The sequence below is a fragment of the Gallinula chloropus genome, assembly GCF_964237585.1.
Source record: "Gallinula chloropus genome assembly, chromosome: 13".
NCBI lineage: Eukaryota > Metazoa > Chordata > Aves > Gruiformes > Rallidae > Gallinula > Gallinula chloropus.
Genome location: NC_140098.1, coordinates 12,023,803 through 12,037,707, shown reverse-complemented (window position 1 = coordinate 12,037,707; position 13,905 = coordinate 12,023,803). Strand labels below are relative to the sequence as shown.

General features: G+C 43.2%; 1 protein-coding gene across 1 annotated transcript in view; it reads right to left on the bottom strand.

The window, feature by feature from the left end:
• Window positions 1–7,725, bottom strand: part of NFATC3 (nuclear factor of activated T cells 3) — a 68,821-nt gene extending 61,096 nt beyond the window's left edge. The window contains exon 1 of the mRNA XM_084270169.1: window positions 7,615–7,725. Within this exon, the coding sequence (XP_084126295.1) occupies window positions 7,615–7,714 (100 nt within the window). The 5' untranslated portion in view covers window positions 7,715–7,725. The remainder of the gene's footprint in view (window positions 1–7,614) is intronic.
• Window positions 7,726–13,905: the final 6,180 nt, after the last annotated feature.

Below are 13,905 nucleotides of genomic sequence, written 5' to 3'. Positions count from 1 at the left end.
GCAGCCACTAAAACATGAAGACTCTCATGAAGCAATGAATGCAATTATTTGCCTCCTGCAATCTTGAATAACCTCATACGTAAGGAAATGCAAAGGTGTGTTTCAAAGAACCAAGATATTAAAAACAACCCTCTCCACCAATCAGTTAAAAAAACCAACCAAACCCACACACAAAAAACAATGCAGAAAAATCCAACTCCATCCAGAAATTTTGCTATATTGAAAGTATTTATTATTTTTAGAGGTGATGACTAATTTTCAAAACACAGTCTGAGAAGCCATTTTAAAACAATTGCTATCAATCTAAATATTAATATGAAAAATATGATTCAACATGTCTGGGAGCAATAAATAAGCTGTTAAGTACCTGCTCATGTTTCTACCTAAAAATTTAGTTTACACACCCTTAAATGAAGTTGTTGTTCCTGCATTAAACAAGCAACACAACACAAACCCATACCAAACCCATCATTCTATTTACATGAATATATTGCGAAAGCTCATGGGTTTGCAGTCAGATCCCTGGAAAGTTGATTCTTCTTCCTCCAAGTATATAAAAATGAGGACTGGGCCTAACAAAGAAAACTCACAAAAGTATCTTCTATCACACCTACCATCCTTTGTCTGACAAGTAACCATAAGTGTTCAGTGCCACCAAGACATGTAATCAGAAGAGCCACGTAAATGATTTAAGTTCAGCTGTTCAGTTAACTCATGAGATGTGCAGGCCACAACACAGCCGGAAAGCCTGCTTATCAACTGATTCTGCATTTCTTCAGATTTAAACAGAACTTCATTGAAAGACTTCGAACAGTTCCATCACTTCTTTTCTGCATTCAATTTCTCCAGTATTTCATAACAATACTCCCGGGTTGGTGTACTAAAGGTAGAAGAGAATGTTGGCTTGTTAATAAGCTTGCTCCTGCCTTTGCAATTTTACTCAGCCTTACTGATCATTTCACTCATCTTAAATTCCACTGTCATTTGAACCCCACATGGCATGCCTGGACAAATGCAAGGACTTGGATGTTGTTTTACAGGCTGGGCTTACTGCCAAATCTGCTCCACGTACTTCCCTGGCCCACAAGGGCAGCTTTAGGCAACAACTCCTGTATTTACGTTATTGCTGTGAACAGCCAAACTGCTGATTACTACTGACCCAGGCCCAATCTACTCTCATTTCTCCCTCATTCACAGCAGTGGTACTTATTTGGCTACTCTTCGGGTGGGATATGATAAACTGCTTGCAGTTGGTACAACACAAACAAAAGGAGAAAGAACATCATGTTTTCAGCAGAGCGCTACTTTTTACTTTGAAGAAAGAGCTCATTTCTAGTTTTCAGAAATACGTTAAGATAAAAGCATCAGCGCAAATGTTGTTGTATCCTGCCCATCTCTCACATCCCTGCTTGCAGGGTTTGTTTTCTTTTGTACTGTGCCAGTAATTCAGATGGGAGGGAAGGGGACAGACACACAAAATAAGTGACATTTTGTCAAACTAAGGATCTTGTTCAAATCTCTGCACTACATACTGACTCACTACATAGAGATTCTCAATGTACTATGTAGCAATTCAAGAACCATATGCAAAACCGTAATCGTTATGAAATTACATCAATTGCAACTACAACTGCCTCTCAACAGCACAGAAGAGAGTTTGTTATTTTTCCAAATCATATTGTCCTGGTCAAGCTTCATCGAAATGGGCAAGACTTGATTTAACCAGCATGTTGTGAAAAAACACAACAGCTTTCCAGGACTACCATCTTAATCTGTTACTTTAATGGCCAGGCAACTCTGACTCCCTGATACCAGATTTTCCTTTAATATGCATCTTTCTTTGGTTCTTCCTCAGTGTCTCTCTAAGTTATCTGTAAGTCACAAGGTTCTCATCACAGACCCTCTATTTTTGGTCAGATGCAGCTGTTTGGTTTTCCCTCCTCCCCTCCATCAGCAGATTATATAACCACAGCCCATGACTGATTTGCATTGTGTCCCCGTGTGTCAATCTTTTACGCGCACAGATATCAGCATCCACTAGCTTGTAAAATAAAGTGACAGTAACTAAATTTCCCTGAAGTGGTGGTTCCTGTCACAACACATTTAACGCTCACCATCTAATAAACAAACTTTCTGTTAAAAACTGTCAGTTATGCCTGATAGAAAAACTGACTCAACTTGTCCATTCTTACCTTCCTTAAATTTGCACCAGTTGATCCTAGTCTTAATCCACCCAACCACTCATTCATATAGCAAATGTTTACAGACCAGCAGAGACAGCTGTATTTATATGGACGGCTCAAGTTATCTCTATTAACCACAGAGTTACCATCCTGTGAAAAGACTTTCTCTCCTACCCATTTATACAGGCAACCAAATCTAAACAGTACGGAGACTTTAAAAAGGAATCAAGCATCAGGTGAACCACACAGGTATGTAAGAGGGTCTGTTAAAAAGACTTCAGGAGATCACATCTCCTGAATTTCTCTTACTCAGCTAAGGAAAAAAAAAACTTAGTAGCAGATCTGGATGAGAACTATGGGATCATAAAAATGAACTTCATCAAGAGTAGCCCTCAGTCAGCTGAAGTTAAAAATTATTGCCAGTATCCAGCCCTTAATTTTCTATTCAATCTAACTATGAGACTACTCTCTCTCCTACCACAACTTGACTTTCTTGGTATTGCTTACCTTAATCACCATCTTAGCAATAAAGAACAACAAGTTCAAGCACACTGCAAACTTCTGTAAACAGTTCAGTCTGTTCCATACCAATAACCCCTGATCTGTCATGAGTACATATTTAATGATAAAGGCAAACAGTATTGTGGTGGTGTTTCAGTACAAGTTGTTGTATTTAAGACTTTTACTACATATATAAATTGAATTACAGATATATAATGCCAGTTTTTGCACCCTTCACTGCTTTGAACTCTTAACTCATGGGCAGGAGCTAACTGCTGAGCAACCCAACCAGCTCGCAGATGCTGCCGGAGAAAGAAGGCCAGAGATGGAAACCTTCCAAAGAAAAGATCAGGTATTACATTGACGCTCACAACGGCAAAATGTGTATTTCAATATTGATATTCAGTAACAGCCTCAAAACAGTAAGGTAGTAACTCTAAGCTAGAGGAAAAAAGAAACCAACTCAAACAGGGATAAAGAAGTTTTCAGGTAAACTAAAGACCCAAACCCAGATACACTGTCCCGACCCAGAGCAAAGCTCCAGCTCACAAAGATGCTTTGAATTGTCACTAAATTCATCACAGAACCAGGGTATTTTTCATACTTTTCATACCATACATTTCTCCTGAAAAGTAATAGAGGTTGTGGAATTCATCTGTAACAAGATTATTAAATAGTTTTACTTAACCAAATATTAAGTCACAAGAAATACAGAGAACCTCTTCTCAGCATGTTCCACAGTTTCCAAGAAAATAAAACAGGTATTATGGACCCAAAGTCCAAGGAAGGTATTTTTGTCAGTCCTTTTAAAGCATTCATATTTTGGGAAAACAAATAAACAAAATCAACCAAGGATAATTACTTACATTGAAAGATAATATGAATTTCTCCTCCTTTACTTCACAGTCCAGTAACAAAAGGTGATCCTTTGAGTGAAATTCCACGTATCAGATACCCTGTTATACTGGCTAACAAAACCTTAGTCTGTCTTCTGCTCTTATAACAGGAATATTTTAGATAGAATTCTAAACGGCACTATCAATAACTCATCTGTCAGAATTTCCTAAGTGAATATTTAATTTTCTAGATATTGAACAGTTTTCAGCCTCTAATTTTAACTCAGTCCCCATTTCACGTGCCATCAAGAAATAGTTTTAGATGTGACAGAACCTTATAAGATCCTTGATTCCCATCTTAGTACCTCATACCCTAAGATCTTTCAAAGCCCATACTTTACAAAAACTCGTTCTTTAAAATAGCTGACCTTTAAAATAAAAGTTCAGCTAAAGAAACAATGATAGCAACTTTTATTTTCTCCTCTTTTGCAGAGTTTGCATTTAAACAGTATACTGCATCCTCAGCAGAGTTTTTAACAGTAAAGACCTTAATGCAGTTTATTTGCCTAATGCTTAATAAATTCTAGACAAACTTTCCAAAATTATACTGAATAGTATTGCAAAATTGGGGGGTGAAGGGAATAGGGGCATCATTAGAAAAGTATTTGAGTTTAATTCAATCATTCACATGTCACATAGAACATCTCAAATGCATTCATTGTCAAACTGAGGTGTCACCTTGACACCTAAAACACATTCATTGACAAACTGAGTTCCATGACAATCTATCTCAGTGAACTATGCAGGACTTGAAGGACCCTGTACTGTAATCCAGGTGCCTACTTGGGCATTTCAAACGCAACTGATACAAGGTGGCAAGATGCAATTTGAGGCTACTCCAAAAAAACCCAACAGTTTAACAAGGAAGAGTATACCAAAGAGATTTGGCTCACTTCAGCATTACCTTTGGGCTCTAGAGGCCTGAATTATTTTGCCAGCAAAAGATGAAGCTCATTAGTGCCTAGAACTGTACCTCTTGTTTTGAGTACTGAACATTACAAAAATTGAAACAGTACTTTACTTCTTCTTTGGGACAAGGACATGAAACTATCAGAGAGAGAAAGATTCTGCAGAAGATGCTTAGCACTTAACTTCCACCCTAAAAGTACCTAAAGAGCTTTTGCCAATCTCTTCTTTAGCAGCAACCTGGGCAAATTTTCACATGCTATATGAAATTGGCTACTTCTTTGATTTCAAGTGAGGTTTGCTGCAAAGATTGCAGTATTAGATCACAGACTTTCAATCAACTTTAAAGCATCTTTCATGCATTCCCCCCTACAGTAGAAACTACTATTTTCAGATCAAGCACACAAACACTACCACAGAACATTAGTCTCAATTCCTGCCACTCAGCACACAGATAAATATGCTAGTTCTACTATTCTGCAAACCACTGAAATTGTTGTGTTATAATAATAACTCAGATTCCCAGTTGGTTTGATTTCTCTTATTGTCCTTTTAATGTCATAAAATGGGCAGTCTACTGCCTGGGATTAACACTTTCTTAGTAGTTCAGAAATCAAAAGTATATTAAAGGAACTTTAAAAAGTAGTTCATATTTCCTTGCTTCTGATTTAAAATCACAGTTAATATATATACTTATATATGTGCATACATAAATAATAAAATCCACACAACTACAGAAGTCTCAGCACAAAAGAAAACATTCATGCAGATTTATGTGTTGTTTACAAAATAACTTAGTAATGGACACTTCTTTCACAGTATGCCAGTCCCAAACTTCTAGAGATACAGCATGAAGAATGAGAACGTGTTTTCCAGATGTTCTCCACGAACACAGTAGACTTAGTAGCTTTAGTATTATTTATTTCAAATTAAACAACTTTCCCTGTGATCTACATGCTTTATTATTAGCATACATTAGAAAAAAATATACCCTTACACTTAACTTTCCTGCACAATGGACAACATCACTGAAGCAAGCGCTATGGGATTAGGAAACACATGCATTGGGGAGATCAAAGAACTTCTGTTCATCTCACCAACGTATTTGGAAGAGGGGGATGGGAAAAATACAAGATCTCCAGTCTGGGTCCTCTCTCACACAAAGTCTAGTTCTTCGTATCCAAAATACATGGGCAAAATAAAGGACTAGAACACTGGCAATCTTTTCAATAGAAACTTCAAGGCAGAGACCTATTCTAACACTTTCTCTTGAAGGCCACATCTGTGCACAGCAGGTGAGATCACCTCCAGTATTCCACAAAACAGTGAAACTACGAACTTACAGATGCAGATGCAGGATTTCTTACTGAAAGCTACAGCAAACACATCAGGTCCCCGTCTGAATATCACATTTTCAAATTTGTCTTGAAAATAGTTTTAACTTATCCATCATGGAAAATTCTCCATTTTCAAAGTAATAGCTGAACTTCTTGTTCAGGAATGCTACCAAAGTACAAATATTATAAAAATTGAGTACCACTAGTACTGTCAGTTTTCTGAGCAACTTGCTTTCTCATTCTCATCTATCATCTACAGAAGAGCACAGTTTGGCCCGCTAATTTCATGTGACATGAACAGAAATAAGAGTGCGAATTATTTTTGCTGTAATTTATTAACACTTGCACTGTTTTCATACAGTACCATGATGCATTTATTTGGCTATCAGAATTCAGGCCCTTTCCCAAAAGCACCGCCTGCTACTACACCAAGTTGGAATATAAGCAGGGGACATCTCTCCTTATCTGAAGGGATCTGTAAACTAAATCTTAGCATCAAGAAAGTTAGAGATCATGTAAGAAATTAATCCTGAGTGTTCCTAGTGGATTATATACAGACTATATAAAACAATTTGGTTTCTAATCAACTTATGCAGACATGCGAGTCAGAGAACAAAACAACATGGCTGCATCACTTAGCCTGGATCCAATCATGTTTCAGAGCTATCTTATCATCTAACCAGTTAGACTTAAGACAGCGCATTACCAATTAATACTTATTTCAAGGAGGTCAGAAAAAAAAAGCATGTGGCCATCGAACTCTGGCACAGGTACACACTGCACAGCTGGCTCCTACTGATTCTGCACATCAACATTTGCAGGGAACATTTTATTTCTTGCGGTTTGAAGAAATGCGAGGGTTTTTTAACGGGATTTTGGCGCTCCAATACTCCAAAGCAGAGTAAAATGGAAGCACTCTGAAATGCGCGTATATACCCGCACGAACGGATCCAAACCGCCATCGCCTCTCACGGCACCGCGTTTTGCTCATCCACACGTACATACACGCACGTATTCAAAGTTTATAAAAATACACCAGAGTAACTGTGATGCTCTCCACACGGGAACAGTTAGGCTGAAACTTTTAATCGCAAGAGCCGCAAACAAGTCCCTCGTCCAGCCCCATCAGTGCCGTGCTGCCTGCTGCCCTATGCCGAACGTACCTCGCCGGGCCCCCCCGATGACCGCCCTCCCCAAACCCTGCGACGCGACCCGAGCTCGGCGCCGGCAGCGAAGGGGATCGCAAGCGGGTTCCCTCGCCGCTACCTGCGCCAGAGGCGGCGGGACGCGGGGCCGCCCCCGGTCCGGGGATCGGGACACACACACGACACGCAGGCCCACCAGATCCAAGCAGACCCTGCCCCCGCGGGAGCAAGGGCCTTTACCCCTCCCGAGGCCACCGCGCCCAGGGGAGGCTCCTCCCGCACGACGCGAGTTCTTGGGTTTCTTTTCCCAAAGAAAGTTGTAGCGACGGCGAGCGGCCCGGAAAGCGCCGAGCCGGCCCCGCCGGCGGTATCGCTCCCCTCAGCTCCCAGGGCGCCTCCGCAGCCCCCACGTCCCGCGAGCGAGGAGAGGGGAGCGGCGCCGTGAGGCGGCCGCAGCCTGAGGGAATAGGGACGGCGCCGCTCCCCCCCGCCCCGGTCTGCCGTCTCCCGCAGCGGCGGCGGAGCTGGCGACAGCTCCCGCCTCCTGCCCCCCCCTCCCCGTACTCGGAGGAAAACAGGAAGCCAACCCCCACGGCCCGGCGCGGCGGGAGGCGAGAGGCCACGACCCGGCTGCGGCGGAGCGCACCTGCAGGCCCCAGCGGCGGCCCGGGGCCGGGCTGCCCGTCCTCCCCGAAGATCAGCCTGAAGTCGAACTCGTCGGTGGCGCCGCAGTTTGCCGTAGTCATGGGTTTGGCCGGCGAGGCGAAGCGAGACCCCGTCGCCCTGCCGGGCCGCGCCGGGCTCCTGCCGGGCTGCGCTCCCCGCCGCCGCCCCTCAGGGCCGCCTCATAACACCGGATGGCGCCGCGACCGGAGGAGAGAGAGAGGGAAGGAGGGAGGGGGCGGGCGGGGGAGGGGGCGGGCGGGGGAGGGGAGCGCGCGGGGAGGCTGCGGCGCGAGCGGCGGCGCGAGCAGCAGCTGCGGCCCCAGCGCGAGCTCCCGTGCTCGACCGCCTTCTGTCACTCAGGGGGAGGGCGCCCGCTACGGGCCGCGGCTGGCCCCGCCCCCGCGCCGCTCGGCCCCGGCCGCGCCGCCGCCCCGCCCCGGCGCCGTGCCCCCGGGCAGCCCCTCCCGCCGCCCCACCTCTCGCCGGCCTTTCCCACAGTCGGTCTCACTCTCACGCGGTGACGTCGGCAACGCCGACGGCGCCTCGTGACCCGCACCGATGCCGCCGAGAGAGGGCTGGTGCCTCACGGCAGGTCACGTGGGCGCGGAAAGCCCGCTTGACGCCGTCCCCGCCCCTCGCCGCGAGGGCTGCCGGGAGGTGTAGTCGGTTGGCCGGCCACGAGCGGGCGCCCAATCCGGTGGAGCCAGCTGAGCGCTAAGGGGCGGGGGCGCCACGTGTCGTCCGCTGCTGCCGAGCCGAGGCCGCCGGGCCCGGGCCCGGTCAGGAAGGAAGGAGGCGAGGACAGAGGCTGCGGGCGGGAGGCCGGGAGCGCCCGGCCGAGCCGCCGCCGCTTCGGGGACTCCGTGTGCGAGCCCTCCCGCAAGGCTCGGGTTGCCGCGCGTGAGAGCAGCGGAGCAAGATCCCCAGGGGGAGGGGCGGGGGGGGCGTGTTTGACTCTCCGAAACCCCCGTGTAAACAGGCGGTGTGCTCTGGGCACCAATTAACGACCCGGGCAATTAGGTAGGTTGTCGTAAGCCGAGGAATGCAGCTTGGATAACGCGTGCTGGCAGGAGGACGCTAAGCTGTTAGCCACTTACCTTCCGGGCTCCTTGGAAACGGTGGCGACAGAGCTACCGTAAGGAGACTAATTACAGTGCTGGTAGCGCTGTGCCTTCGGGGAGCCAAGCAGTTGTTAGGGAGAGTGCAGAAATTTGTGAGTGCCGTGCTGGCACCGATTGCCTCGCCTTCCGTCAGGGTTGGAAGAGAAATCAAAAGGCAAAATACAGAATTTGTGGTGTTCTTGCAGCAGGAACGTCTGTTCCCAGCGGCCTGTGGCAGTTAGGAACCATAGCGGCGGTTCCAAATTCCAACCATCAGGGTCGGAATTTGCAGTCTGAGAAATCATAGAGTTATTTGAAGAAAACTCTCACTGGCTGCTATGGAATTAGTAACAGTTTAATCCTCAATGTATGTGATCTAGGGGAGATTTTTAGTTTTGTGCTGAAACTCGGGCATTGATGGGGAACAAACTCAGAGCCAGTCACATTTGTTTATAGGTAGTTATGTGATACTTAGAGTTGGGTTTATGTTACAGACTGCAAAACTCTTAGAAAGGCTGTTGCTAGATCCTTTAAACATCAAAAGATGAGGTTTCATTACTTAATTGACAAGTTACCTGAACTAAAATTTGTGTGTTATGACTCTATGGCCATGTGAAAATTACAGGTTTATCTGTATTAATCATACAGCTTGATTTATAAATAACTAATTCTCTTTGTATCGAGGTGGTCTCTTTACAGATGGGGAATGAAAGTGAGACAAGAAGGCTGAAGTGAAGAGAAACTGGCTGCCAGCAGGCTTTGAAAAGAGTTCATTTAGTTCCACCTACCTGTGTGCTCCTGCGCCCCTAAGGAGCCTAAATGAAAAGCCACTTTGAGACCTTGCAATTCTAGGGGAAACAGAGAGCATCCTATTAAGAATACTACGTAGGATTTGGGGCAGAAGGAGTTTGCCCAAGTGAGAATGGGAAGCTGCTTCTAGCAGCCAAAATACAAAGCAGTAGTATGTTTATTTTTTTACTTGATCTTTTAATACACCACCACCTGTGCTACCCTCACTTCCCACACACTGCTGTTTCTTTACAGAAAATAACAGGAGCAGCTACATCTCCTACTCTACTTAAACCTGAGGTTGGTGCTCCTGTTAGGGCAGCTGACTCCTCCTGAAGGAAGCCCAAACCTTTCTAAGCAGCTCACACCCAGTTGGCCTGTAGCCTCTTTTTACCTCTAAATCCAAGGTCATGTAGCAAGACAAGCTGGAAAAGAATGTGTAATTGGATTAACCATGGTTAAGAAAAACCCCCATGCTTTCTTGAATGAAAACAGGTCTAGGATGAACCCTTCAGTAAAATATATTATAAAGTAGCTTTTGGCAGCTAATTTTTGTCTGGAAACTTCTGGGTAGTCTTTTACATTTTCAAAGCAGCTGTATTAGAATTTGCTTATTGTTAAATAATTGTTGTGTCAGATTACAGCACGTGGAGTAACCATAGCAGTTTCCTGTTCTACTACACCAGTAGATTATCCATTATGCATGTCCCTGGAGGAAAATACAACCAAACTTGTTCTCTCCATAAGGGGAAATTAGAACACAAGTATTTGATCCATGTTCTTCGATAAGATGCTCAGGGTCTATTTCTGATTAATGTACTGAGTTAAAAAAAATAATTGTCTTGTTCCTTTCCATTAACTGTAAACCAAACAGATCATTAGGCAGTGCTTCTGGTCCTACATACAGCTGTCAGTTAAAAAGGACTATATACCCTAAAACAAAGTAATTGGTTACGTCACGAACAATTAGCTAACAAGAATTTATAGCATATGTAGAAGGTGGTATGGTAAGCAATTACTAGTTATTTACAGTTATCTTTACAAAGCCATTTACATCAAAATCAGATCTATATCTTTTGAGTTCAGAACTTCCAGTCCTTGCCAGCAACCTCCTTTCTGTCTTGTCATTGCTGTATTTTTCATTTTACTGCTTCTGTGCTGCTGCGCCAGGATGTGCATCTTTTCTGCACTTGCATTTGTAAGAAGAAAAAAACCTTCAAACTCTCTTTATACAGCTAGAGAAGTAACTGGGGCGTGAGTGTGAGTGAGTTGGCAGAAGCCCTGAAATGACTGATGTGGACTTACATGAATTTTCAGGGACTTATGTCAACCTCTGTGCTTGAGGTCCACAGTATGGATGGCTGGTTTGGCTCCTGCTCGCTACTGAAAGACAACATGGCGACAATAACGAGGGCAACTTTCTTTCACTTGTGGTTTTGTGAGGGATACTTTTATTTAATAAATATCTTTCATATGCCTAGGTGGTTTCTGTCCTTGCTGTTTTTAGGCTCTGTTATTGCATCCAGATGGGGATACACCTTGATCTGGTCAGAAGCTGGAGTTACTGCACGTGCCTGGAGAAGGAAGGAACACGCTTCCTGTGGTACTTGAATGCTTTCCAAACTGGGGCTATTTTCTAGGCGTGTTGTGACTTTCGGCTCCAAAAACCTGAGGGCTACGTTGCACTGTGTTTTATTTTCCACACATCATCCCATGCTGGATAGCTAGGAATTCTGGATCTGCAGCCACATCCCAGATCTGTATTTGTCTTGGAGTAACAGGGATTCCTCCCCCCTTCCTATGGGCAGCAAATCAAACCCAGCTGTGCTGTCGTAGCCAGCACAGGCTTTGGAAGGAGCCTGGTCAGGCATTCGTTCTGCATGATTCAATAAACCAAACAGCCTCGAATTAAGAATATAACACATAAGGTTGTATTTCATGTGCTTGATCTCGTTCCCGTTTGCGGTTGAATCTGGACCTGTTTAGAAGCCACACACACCAGCGTGGCATAGAAAAGGGCAGATGAGAAAGCACAGAGAGACCCCTGGAATCAGCAGACAGTGTTCCTTGGCTGCATCTATGGTTATGCCTTTTACAGCTACTATTGAAAAAAGCACGAGTACAACAAGGGAATATTGTTGACCAGTGTGAATGTATCATTACTCACTTAAAACTCATTCGCAAATGGCACGCAAACAAAATTATCACAGCCTTTATGTCTCCTACAGCTAACAAGGCACATCCATTTTTTAAGCACGCAGGATGGTGTTACGTAGGAGAAAGATACTATTTCAGTAGAGAGGCTACATTCAGGGAAGTTAAATTCAGCAGCCATATAGGAAAGGGGCTTGTATTCTGCACACAAGGTCATAGGTTATTTATATTTAATATGTGACATCTGGCATTTTAAATAATTTCCTTGGCTAATTACCAGTGCCTGGGTGAAATGTGAAACTTCTGCCGTTGGGGAATTAAAAGGAAAACAAAAACAAAAGTAGATTGCTGACCATTGGAAAGTTTTACAGGAAAATTAGGAGATGTCCTAATTCAGGCATTAGATACATGGTAACAGAAGATAAAAGGGAGTAATTTGACTGAATTTGGATAGATTTTTTGTGAAAATCTGCAGTCATCATTTTAAGAGTCCCAATGCCATGACTTAATTACAACACTCCTATCTAGATCTTATGCTCAGCATTTGATGAATGGGGCATTTGTAATAGCAAGATTACAAAGTTGTTTGTTTTTTTTTTTTTAAAAAAAGAGATTGCCTACGAGGTGTATGTTGACAAAAACATACCTACATAAAAATGTAATGAGGTCACAGTCTCATTTAACCATTTTACAGTTTTGCCCAAGAAATTTCACTGCTCCCCTAAACTTACTGCAGTCCTGTTAGTACACTTTAATGTATTTTTCTTCACCGTATTTTTACATTAAACAATAATTTCTTTGCTTTACTGTTTGTTTAACATTCTGCCATGTAAAGCAGACATTACTTCATAAAGTTTGCTGCTGCTTTATATTTCTGTAGTTTGAGGGAGCAGGTTGGAGTCCCCCCCTTCGGAGGTTACTGTTGCCTATGTTAAAAAGACCAGAGGGTCTAGAAATCTGGCACTTTGCTGTGTGGCTCCGCACAGACATTACACTCGTATTTCGCTCAGATCATCAAGTGAAAACAAAGTGAAATTATCAGCTGTGTTATTACTTATATCAATACATAAGGACACTCCAGGCATGAGTATTTGCTTCTGAAATGATTGCTTTTACAGATACCATAGAGTCTTATTACAAAGCCCAAAGAGGATTGTGAGTGAAATCAGATGACAACTGAGATCAGTAACAGAACAAGAACAAACCCCTTTAATGCTCAATGATATTTGCATAAGATAAATATTTGTGGAAACTCAAATACAAAGACTTTAAAACTTATTTTTTACTTTTTTACTTGTTTTCTGCATTTTAACTTAGTTTTTTGACTGCTCATTAGCCAGCAGACCATCTTCTTGTACAGGACTGGGATATAGAAAATACAGGTTCTGTTTCAAGCGTCCAACTTTGTGTTAGTCTAATTTTCAAACTTGCTCAAAGCAGCACAAGTAATTTTCTATTTATATAGATACTTAAAACACTGCTTTAGTTTTGCTCTGAGGTGAGTATAATATAACTGCTGTTGTCCTTCTTTTTACTTAGCTTGTAAATGCCTCTGAGCAAAGACTCTCTGGACTATTTCTTATCTACTGTGCCTGAACAGTCAAGCAGCCTGGCTAGATGATTTGGGCTAATATTTATCTTTGTACTGGAAAAGGAAAGGCATCACACAACCATTACTTCAAAATGGAACCCCAGTCTCTGAGCCTTTAGCAATTCTATTCTAGGATCTAGACATACTATAATCCTCCTATAATACGATTCTGTTTTGTTCAGGTGTAATGCATGTGCAGTTTAAGGTGCACCAGTTTTTGTGTATTCCATATATATAATTATGCCCTTCAATTAGCTTAGATATAACCACAATCTGATGTACAGAAGTCATTCCTCTTTATATATTGTCATTTAATAAATGATACATAGCCTTTGCTTATCAGTAAATTAAGGTTTCTTTCTCAGTGAATCAGTTGTCTTCAGGTGTAGCAAAAGAGTATTTTCCCCTCCTTACAGTTTTTCACCATAATTCATAATAAGCAGTAAGAATAAATGTATTCCTAATCTTGCCTCAATATGCATAAGCCCAGGTTTCTGTATGAAGCCCTGTGAGTTCACTCTTCAGTGAGGAGGACTGTCCGCATTGTGCAAATCACTCTTTTGTCCTTGACTGGGGTCAGGCTAAGCCAACAGAAAACAATAGGTTTGACTGCTGCGGAAAACTTTAAAGGCTCACT